At 45.8% G+C, this 11,171-nt stretch overlaps 1 protein-coding gene across 1 annotated transcript in view; it reads left to right on the top strand.

Annotated features, from left to right (window-relative positions):
* Nucleotides 1-10,691: 10,691 nt before the first annotated feature.
* Nucleotides 10,692-11,171, top strand: part of MXI1 (MAX interactor 1, dimerization protein) — a 78,899-nt gene continuing 78,419 nt past the window's right edge. Inside the window, exon 1 of the mRNA XM_077762433.1 lies at nucleotides 10,692-10,837. Coding sequence (XP_077618559.1) covers nucleotides 10,747-10,837 — 91 coding nt within the window. The 5' untranslated portion in view covers nucleotides 10,692-10,746. The remainder of the gene's footprint in view (nucleotides 10,838-11,171) is intronic.

Raw genomic sequence — 11,171 nt, 5'->3', positions numbered from 1 at the left:
CTTCCTGTGCAGCTTCAAAAGGAGTTCATGACCACTTTGATTAGGACTTTATTTCAAGCCCTAATGGAAATGGGCATGATCTCAGAATATCCATCAGCATGAGTGTTACCCAGTTATGTCGCCTGGTAAAAAAGCAGTACAGCTCCTCCTTGGGATCCACACTAATAAAATGATTTTCTTCACTGGAGGTGAGAGTCAGCTCTTTCTCCAGCTCTGAGCCCTGTGTGCGGCGGGAAAAGCTCTGAAAACCAAAGAAGATTTTTCTATTGTTACTTGGTTTGCTCTTAGGTCCGTCCTTATATTGAATACACATGGACAAAATGCTGTCTGTTGCAACTAGATCCTTTTATTGCACTATTACTTCAGTCATTTAGGGGTTTGGAGGAAGATGGGGGGGCAATATGGCTAATGGGGACAGATGGCCAATGTAATTATCACTTGAAAAACAGGTTTGTCCTTCAAAAATGGCAACAGCAGTGGACTCTCAATGGCAGGTGAAATTTGGAAAAGGATTAGGAAAGGATTACCTTAGAGAAAAAGAACAGGTGTATCCAGGGTGTTCCAGTTTGGGTTGTCATTCATCTTTTGAATGACACCCTCAAACTGGCCTCTTCACATTTCAATTCCATTTGCACCCAGGGATTATGACAATGGTCAGTGTTAGTTACCTTAAATAAGGAAAAAAGATAAAGTGAAAGCAAAAGTTTCCTTCCATTCTTTGAAGGGAGAACATAACTTAAAGGGGAGGGTATGCTGTACTTTTTTTAGCAAAACAGAAGAGTATATGTACCTGAAGGGAAGATAGGGAACCCACAAGTCTCAAAGCTCTCCACCCTTCACGAACACTGATGTTCCACTTTGCAACCCTGGGAATAGGTAGAAAAAAGAATCAATTCTCTGGGGACAGTGTCTGTGGAGTGAAGGCCAGAATTTCTACAAGTGAGCTGATCACAGAGTATTATGTGATACTCTGCCCTATATCCATTTTATAGGTGAAGAAATTTGGCCCAGAGAAGTGCAATGACCTGCCTAAGATCATGACCAGTTAGTGATAAAGTCACAACTGGAATTTAGTGCATTTCCTTTGTACTATGAGTAATTCTACCTTACAAGGCTTGGCCAAGGGCTCAAAGACAGAAGGTGAGAACAAGGAGGTCTGAGCCCATGTTCTGCCAAACAGAGGGATTCTTTGGGGAGCTCCAGGTTGTACTGTGCCGCACCCATATTACCTCTTTTTACTGCCAAGCCCTGGGAGAGGAAGATCTGCAGGGGGCATCTGGGAAAGGTAGCAGCAATGAAATAATAACAGCAATTAAATAATAATAACAGCTACTTATTGAATGCGTCTTCCATGCTAGACAATGTACTAAGCTCTTTACAGGCATTATCCCATTGGATCCTCACAATAACCTTGTGAAGTACGTATAATTATCATCCCCATTTTATAGGTGAAAAACTGAGGTTCCGAGGAGTTCTACAACTTGCCCAAGCCTACATACCTAAGTAAACGACAGAACGAGAATTTGAACCCATCTCTGTCTGTCTCCAAATCCCAAGCTTTTAACTCCGTGTTGTATGACTTTTCAGAGGCAGACTGCACTCCAGGCCCTCCACATCACAGTGGAAATGTGGGTGCCTGCTTAACTTAGATCCACAGAGGAAATGAAGTCTGATAGATGCTAGCCTAGCTGCTTTAGGATGGAGGGAGTTAGGGAGGATTGGTATCTTTGGAGAGTGATGAGCTCCCTAGAGATGGGGGTAAACGCCTCAGTGGCCCAGTCACTCTGACTCTGCCTCTTTTGGCTGCTGGGATATAGCCCAGCAGAGCCCCAGGAAGGCAAAACCTTGGTAGGTGAGGCTTGTGACATGCTGGTTATATCTCCACCACTTCCTACTCGGGGGTCATCCACCCTTGGCCAAGTTCAATTTTTCCTCCATTGCCCTCCAACATACTACGTGTCCTCTAGCAGTAATTCTTAAACATGGTTGCACATGAGAATCACCTAGAAGCTTTTTAAAATTAGTGGTATCTAAACCTCATTTCCAGAGACTCCAATTTAATTGTACTTAATCTCCCAAACTAAAGTTGCCAAATAAAATACAGCATGATTATTTAAATTTTCACTCATAAGTGGAGCAGGAGAAACTTAACAAAGGACCATAGGGCAGGAGAAAGGGGGGAAATAGGGGCGCCTGCGTGGCTTAGTCGGTTAAGCGTCCAACTTTCGCTTAGGTCATGATCTCGCGGTTCGTGGGTTTGAGCCCCGTGTTGGGCTCTGTGCTGACTGCCAGCTCAGAGCCTGGAGCCTATTTTGGAGTCTGTATCTCCCTCTCTCTCTGACTCTCCCCTGCTCACACTGTCTCTCTCTTTCTCCTAGAAATAAATAAAAATATATTTTTAAAAAACGAGAGAAGGGGGGAAATAGTTGGGGAGAGGGAAAGAGGCAAACCATGAAAGACTCTTGAATACTGAGAACAAACTGAGGTCTGATGGGGGAGGGGGAGAGGGAAAAGCAGATGATGGGCATGGAGGAGGGCACTTGTGGGGATAAGCACTGGGTGTTATATGGAAACCAACTTGACAATAAACTATAAAATAAAAAAAAATAAATTTGAATTTCAGATGAACAACAAAATTTTTTTAGCTTAAGTACGTCCCAAATATTGCAAGGGTCATACTTCTACTAAAACATGATTTCTTGTTTATCTGAAATTCAAATTCAGCTGGGCATCTTGCATTTTCATTTGATAAATCCGGCGATCCCATCCCTGGGCTGTTCTCATGCACAGGCACAGGCTGAGACCCTCTGTTGTATACGGCCACCCATCTTTCCAAATGCACCACATGTTGCTCCCAACTTCAAAACCTTTGGGCAAGACAGCAAATACATGTGGTTTCTCGGGACCTTCTGTCTGTCCTGTAACTCAGCAGTGGAGTTAACCGTGTAAAAGGAAGGACAGACCGTGAGAGGCACTTGGTGCCGATGGCAGATTAGTGATGTCTGAGAAATAACACGGAAGGTACTTTTCTGTTTCCCGAGTGGGTCCCGTGTGCTGAGCTGCAGTTTTCAGTGTCTATTGAAACAGGTTTTCTATGCATGGCATTTGTTAGGCACTGCTGGAGGCGCCATGGAAGTTCTGGAAGAACTCACAGCCTGGGAAGGGAAAGCCCACGTTTCCTTTATTGGAGAAATTTTCAGTCTATAATCTAATAAGGAATTGGAACAAGCACCCTTGTAATGCACATAAACCCAATTAGCAAGACCACATAAACTCATACCCGACGCACACGCGGCTGGACAGAACTGAATGGAGGCAAGTGGGTTATAAACAGGAGGAAGGAATGTTCTGCTGTGCCAGGCTGGAGACCATGGAGTGCCCAGCTCTGCCACTTGCTAGCTGTGCCATCTGGGGTAAGGCATTTATTTTTCCCCAGTCTCCATTTCTTCACCTGTCAAATGGGGGTGAGAATAATAGTTCCTGGAATGGCTGTCAAGCTGAAATACAATTGTGGTTGGAGAACGGGGCCTGGAATGTTATAAGCATTCTATGAATACTAGCCCTTGTGCATACAGTGTCTCTAAGATAATCTGGGACCACATCACATGTTTTATAATAAACGCAAAAGCCTTCGTTCCCCAAGGATGTAAAATTAAAGCTAATGAGATGAGAAAACATTTTCCTCAACATCAGTTCAGCCTAAAATTTGATAAAGATCAGTTCTTCCAAGACTTTAAAAAGTACACAGGAAATGCCTGGGTGGCTCAGTCAGTAAAGCGTCCGACTTCACCTCAGGTCATGATCTTCCATACCAGAGGTTCGAGTCCCGCATCAGGCTCTGTGCCGACAGCTCAAAGCCTTTCTTCAGATTTTGTGTCTCTCTTTCTCTGCCCACACCTACTCACTCTCTCTCTCTCTCAAAAATAAAATAAATATTTTAAAAAATTTTAATTACACAGGAAATGCGGATCAATTTCCCAATTCCAGTGTTTCTTCTGGAGGTGATCTACTCAATTCAACTTTAACAATGATGCAATTAAGTATCAAAAGTCTAAGACAGATTCTTGCAACTGTATACCAACATGTCATTCTCCTGTGCTGGCCTGTCTGGGATGGGTGTTTTTAGGGTGTAGTTATATGGAAATAGCCTCTGATTACATTTCTGACTTTTCCAGGTAGGTTATAATTTTAGACAGCTGTTTTGACGTGACTGTTTGGCCCGCCACACATATCTGTGAGAGCCTCAGAACTCTGTGAAATAGGATGCCATGAAATTTTTAAATAAATTAACTGTTCTGATGCATAATGTAGTATTCCTTACTATGTGGAAACATGCTAAGGGTCAGCCGTATGCGAACAAAAATTAATGTCCAACGTAAGCGAGAAGCTAGAGAAAGGGAAACATGAAGGTAAACCCTTCCTCACTCTTGTTTATGACTAGTTCTTTGATGTGGAAGAGGACGTAATAGTCCCTCTGTATGAATCCCATATTCTGGCTCCAACTTAAGGTTTACATTTCATTTTCTGAAAGACACAGGAATAAAGAAGCCTGTCTCTAGATGCACGTGTGTGACTATATGTACATCTGTATATGTACGATTGGTCCTATGTCTTCTATATTTACACCTGGGGTAAGAGATGAGTCCTGTGAGGATAGAGGTTTTGGCCCTTTCTTACCCCTGTGTCCCTATAACCAGAACAAGCCTCTCACATGGAAGACTATGTCTTCTGATGGAATGAATTAATCTGCCTGTTGAATACGTGCCCATGTATCCATTATCCCTGATAAATATACCCACTTCATTACTCATCAACCTTTTCACCCATGAGAACTGAACTGTGGATCAGGGAAGAGAGAGGGCAACTTGTAAGCCTCAGAAAGGAGAGATGGAAAATGGAGAAAGAGAAAATAGGCTTCAGAAGGAAAAGGGGGGTGGGGGATGGGCAGGTGTCCAGGCAGAAAGTCAGGAACTAGAAGCAGCACCATTCTAGGTGGCTTCTTTCTGAGATTTTGTATCTTCCCTAGTGTGTGCCCTTCCTGATTATGGAGCCTGGGGATTCACTGACTGGGGGCCTGGGCCTTCAGACCTCATTGAAGACAGAAATGGGGCTCCTCTGACTTTTTGTTGATTTGTTTTCAAAACAAAAAACAAAACAAAACAAAAAAAAACCCAAAACAATGGGAAGCAGGTTTTTCCCAGAGATAAGGCAGATTGGGATATCCAAGGTTCCAGTTTCTTTGCTTTTGGCTGGAATTTTACTAGCTTAGTGGGATCTCCCCTGCTAAGCCAAATAGGCAGTAGCATCCCAGTAGATCCCAGTAGGATCCCAGTAGCATCCCTGCATTAATGAACATGGGGGAGATGAATTAATAATATTTTTTGGAATGTGGGAGAGAGGAAGATGGTGCCAACAGAACTCACCCTTCAGAGGTGCAGATGATGGGATTTTTATCCAAAATTACCTGGTCATGCAGTGGAAGAGCTGGCCCAAAACTCTGGGCTTGTAATTCTTTTTCCCATATTTTTGTCATTGCTTTGTTTTCCCTGAAAATCTTCCAGGGCCCTCTTAGACTAATACTATACTGACATGTACATAGCACTTTACAGTTTCCAAAGCCCCTTTATATATATCCCATCAGCAAGGTAAACATTGTTCTTCCCACTGAGTAGGTGAAAATACTGAGGTTCTAAAAGGTTAAGCGAATTACACCAGTTCAACCAGCTAATAATAAAAAGGAAGATCCTTTGCTGCCTGAATATTACCCTCTCCTTCCATCTCCTGATGCCGAAGATTTTACCATTGGAACTTTATTTCTTCAGCTTAAAGCACTGGCCATCTTTTAATTCCCAATGCCTCTGGCCATGGTCATATTTAAGCTAGCATCAGTCACCGGGACCTTAATGTATGTGAATTTCAAATCTTTGCTGAATGCAGTTTTTAAAATATGGAGATGTTAAAGAATACAGGGGCCCGAAGGACCGCTCTCGGCTAGTAGAAACCCTAGAATGAGAATATGTGGGGTGAGAAAAAAGTTCCACATAACTCCCACTTTGGTCTCAGGCCATTGCTTTCATCATCTGGTGATTTTTGAAATATTTCCATCAGAAGCATCTTATTACGGAGGAGACCCGTCTTGTCACAAGATCCGTAGAGCAGTGAGGACAGGGCCAAGGGTGACGGAGCCTGTGCAGTTTTGGGGAAGGGAACCTCAACCATCTGGCTCAATGGGTTTCTGGCTTCTTGACAGACAGTATTTTGATATTTAAACTTTAATGTGAGTGACTCAGGAATAGTTTTGCAGACAGTGTCAAATGCCTCTTCTTGCCATGCTGGAGCAAGGAAGCCATGTAGGGCCAGCACCAGGGTTCCAGCCAGTCAGGAAAGAACATTCATTACCTTGACCCTCATGGCCTAAGCCCCTGTCGTGTGCCACGTATGTGCTGTGCTAGGTGCCATGGGCTGGGGATGCCAGGGGGAGAAAGGCATGCTCCGGGCCCTTGATGAGCTCATAATCTAATGAACCCTGTAAGTACTGGGCGTTGCATAGGAGAAGCCCAGGAGTTGGTTGAGACAGGAAGAGTCTGGCAGCTTGGAGGTCCAGGAGAAGGGAGGGCAGAGTCCAGAGGAGCAGAGATAATGCCCCAGGAGCAGGTGACACCCGGGTGAGCTCCAATGTAGGGTGGAGGCTATTTATCCTCTGTCCTCGTCTACACCCACTGGTGAATGTGTGGGTGGAGGTGGGGGCATGGGGAGTGGTTGACGGAGGCTGGTCAGCACTTTTAAGGTTGTTCTAGGAGCCTGTGGGAGAGGCAGTCAGTCACACAGTTCTCCTTGTTCCTGTCATTCTGCTGGCTTCTAACCAGTCCCTAAACCTCTACTCCTGGGCTTTCCTTGAAGCCACTTCTCCTTCCTCGTAGATGAAGCCAAGGTGAGGGCTCCCAAGAAAAGAAGAAATCAACTCCTCAGCTCCTCGCTGGACATTCCCTTTCCAAAGGGAGAGGTGCTCAGGAAAAACTTGGCCAGGAAAGCTCTGAGGAATTAGGACATGAGTGACAATATAAGGGAGAGAAAATCTCTTGATGGTGTTTATCAAGCCTAAGTACAAAGACCACAGGTCAAAGAACAGGGAAAAACCTGACCTGCCATGCTGGCAAGGTCCAAGGAAAAGCTAGATGGTGGAGTAGTGGACTTGGGCAGAAAGGTCTAGGGAGGGAAGAATGGGTAAAGAGGAAGAGCGGGGCTAAGGAGCCTAGGAGAACCAAAATGGCCCCGGGGCTGGAAAGGGCATCCCATCCACATGCAGAATGGGGAGGTCTGGGGGCCACTCTCCTTGGGTCTTAGTAATTAACCAGCCTCTGTGTACCTGAAGACATAATTGAGAAGCAAAACAAACTCCTTTGATATAAGAATGTAGAATGTGGGGGGGGGGGGCTGAGGGGGTAAATAATACATGTGAGAGTGATCTGGCTTTAATATGCAAACAAAGTTGACAGAAAAATATTACCAACAGGCAAATAGGCCAAACAAAGAAATAGAAGTTTGGGGAAACAAGACCCTGACTAAATAGGCATCCAAGATATCTAGGGCCTTTGGAAGCATCTTGGTTGGCCTCACTGGGCCCTGCAAAAAGTCACCACTTTCCTTTCAAAAGATTCACATGTTTTTATCAGGCCAGCTGCCTTCTCATCCACTACCTGTTCTCTGCAAAAATTGCCAGTTAAGTTTCCAAAGAAGTCTGTTTATTTATGGAGTCAAAGCCCCGGAGAAAGTGAGGTGCAAAGGGCTTGAATAGCTCCTCCTGGGAAGCAAAGCTAATCGGGAATGGAGCTGAGCTTGTAACCCAGCATCCTTGGATGCCTGTCCTGTGATACAACCCCTGAAACACCACTCTTTCTGTGGGGGCCAGCGTTAGTAGAGGAATCTGTTAATTGGGGGATAGTGCGGGAGGAGGGAGACAGCTATATGATGCTCTCAGTTTAACACTTGTTGGGCTCAGGGGAAAAAATAAGGAAGGGGCTTGGAGCTTTAGGTTGGCACATTCATCATTCCACATACATGTTACCAAAGTGCATACATGCAACTGTGCTATGTGTGGTCTAGAGTCTGGGGCACAAGAGCGCAGACTTTGTGAAACAAAAAGGCATTTCTCCTGCCTCCACCACAATGTCTCTTGTGGTGCCATTGTCTGATGCTAAGAACTCACATAATAACAAAAAACAATGCCCCTATGAAGCGGGGGGGAGACTTGATTTGGCACCAGCAGTGGTGTTTTCCATGGGAATGATGGTGGGGGCTGTGGCGGACTGTGGGAATACTGCAAATCAGCACTTTTTTGTAGATTTTCTTCAAGCCATTGTTTATTTTGGCTTTGGTCAGATCCGTGGCCCAGCTTGAAGATTCCCACTGGGCTTTCTGAAGCTCACAGACCTATGAGAGATGAAACAGGGATAAATAAATAATTACAAAACACCCTACCCCCGCCCAGGCACTCATGTGTGGGGTGTGCCTATCTTGGTGGGTGTGGGTAGACATACTTGTAGGCCACAGTACTGCATATGTACGCATTTGGCACCCACCGGGGAATTAGAGACCAAGGTTTTCTTGGGGCTTAGCTGGTTCATTGTCTCACTATCATCTTTCATCTAGGGCAAGGGAGATCAGCGCTGTCTTACACATGTGCCGGATTTTGCAAAATGGTATTAGAAAAAACTTGTTTGAAAATATACCTTCCTAAAGTTCTTAGACACTTAGGGACTTTTAAACATGGGTAACTCAGGTTGCGGTCCCAATAGGAATGAAAAGTCAGTAGTCAGTCTGATCATGGAAGGTGAACTTTTATTTCACAGCTCCTAGGAGCTTCTACTCTCCCCTAGCTAAAGGATACAGAGACCAATCATGGAAAATTTGTCACAGGATGAAAAATGAACAGCGTGTGTAGTATGATTATGTCCAAATGTGAACTGGAAATGTGAATACGTTTGCTTTAAAATGCCAATTACTGGGGCGCCTGGGTGGCTCAGTCAGTTAAGTGTCTGACTTCAACTCAGGTCACGATCTGCGGTTTGTGGGTTCGAGCCCCCATCAGGCTCTGTGTTGACAGCTTAGAGCCTGGAGCCTGCTTCAGATCCTGTGTCTCCCTTTCTCTCAGTGCCCCTCCCCCACTCATGTTCTGTCTCTCAAAAATGAATAAAGGTTAGAAAAAAATAAAAATGCCAGTTACTGATTGGTGTCGTCATCTCAGCAGCAGTTTCTTATATTCTAAAAGTACACAAGACTTTAGTGAATGTTTTACAAAGAAATGTACTTTCTCTCCTTTTTTAAAAAAAGTTTCCATTTCCAGTAAGAGCCCTCTGGACAAATGTGTGTGAAGCTGCTCTGAGTTCTAGGGTGGCTGGGTTGCTCAACTGCAGGGGGCAGTATTCGATGTGTCTTCTATGTCAGTGGTTCCCCGGGAGGAAAATTCCAGTTGACTGCAAAGTGACAATATTTGGATGGGTTTGCTGCAGAGATGTTTCCCAACAAAGTGAATAAGAGTCTTGTTTCCTGCAGCTTGCTCCCCCCCACCCCTTAGATGCTAGTAGGGGACCCAAGTTCTCACCTGGGTCTGGAATGAAAGAAAAAGATCTTACTAGGGGCCAGGTAATGTGCTAAGTACAGATATGATTTAATCAGCACAAGAATCTTACTTGATGTTTCGTGGATGGGGAAACAGGCCAGAGAGGTTGGGGGAACTTGCCCAAACTCACACAGTCTATGTGCTTCAGAGCTGGACTTGAACTCTTCCCTGTGACACTCCCCAATGGCCTTCAACTAGCCCTCTGACTCCCACTGTACCTCCCAGGCCTGGAAAGCATCCATGGTTCCAGCAGACGCTGAGTGGGTGGGTGACAGCAGCAGCAATAAAGGAAATATTGTCAACTTGGTAGGAGTCTTCAGAGCCAAAAGGTGGAATTCAACTGGGGGGAGTGGGGGGTGGGGTTGGCTGTCAAATAAAAGGGTGCCAGGTGTGGAGGCACCCTAGTGTGGGCTTTGCACAGCTGGACCAAGGCCGGGAAGAGGAGTGTGGAGAGAGATGCTTACATCTCCTCCCCCTTCCTGGAAAATAACTTTGCATTTGAAGGGAGAAAGAAAGAGTTGAGTAAATCTGTAACCGGGATTTGGTGGCCTGGGGATTTCATTTGACCCCGTGAAGGCACAGGCCTATGTNGGGGTTTTTTTGGATGGGGCTTTTTTTTTTTAAAGTCATACCAGCTACCATTTATTGGAGATCCACTCACTATGTGCGAGGCATTGTGCTGGACCCTTTACGAGGTATTTTTATGTGAAGAAAAAAATAGCTTACTAGTTTGTTTTAATGCAGGTGTACTCGGAGGCATCTAGTATTTTTTCTATTCGTGTTAAAATACAGCGCTCTGCTCTGAGGTGAGATTTGGGGAGAGGCGGCGAAGGGTGCAGGGGACGGGCAGAGGGCGTCCCTGTCTCGCTTTTCTCCACCTTTTATTTTGACCGGTCCGATGGCGACAGGCTCGCACTAGGACCCAGGCGCCAGAGCGCCTCCGTCTGTCCTGTAGGTTCATTCAATCTCCCATACACACAGACCCACTGCGAGACCGACACACACTCACACACACTCACACACACAACTGCACGCAGCGCGGCTCGGGAAGTCAGGTCGCCTCCTNGCCGGCTGGGGCCAAGCTCAGGTGCCCCTTCTCGGACATTTTCAACACCAGCGAGAACTCGATGGAGAAGCACATCAACACTTTTCTGCAGAACGTGCAGATTCTGCTCGAGGCCGCCAGCTACCTGGAGCAGATCGAGAAAGAAAACAAAAGTAAGTTTAGGGGCCCCTGCGCCTCCTCGGCGCCCGGCTCTTTCTTCCTCAGCCACTTGGGCGACCCCTGTCGCCNCGGAGCCTTCTCGGGCAGACAAGTGTTGTTTTTCTGTCGCTCGTTCCTGGGTGGGGTGGGGATTAGAAGCCGAAAGTTGGAAATCGTAGGCAGAGCTCAGCGGTTCGAGAGAAAAAAAACACACACGCAGACACACACGACAACAATAACAACAACAACCAAACAGCCCTCCTCGGCGTGGGCTTGGTCTGGCTGGCTCGGCTCGGCTGCCCCCTGCTGCCTGCGGAGCTTTTCCTCCCCTCTCGCAGCCGGGCTCAG

The sequence above is a fragment of the Crocuta crocuta genome, unplaced genomic scaffold, assembly GCF_008692635.1.
Source record: "Crocuta crocuta isolate KB4526 unplaced genomic scaffold, BGI_CrCroc_1.0 scaffold328, whole genome shotgun sequence".
Classification (NCBI taxonomy): Eukaryota; Metazoa; Chordata; class Mammalia; order Carnivora; family Hyaenidae; genus Crocuta; species Crocuta crocuta.
Note: the sequence above shows the minus strand (reverse complement) of the source record. Positions and strands in the feature narration are given on the sequence as shown.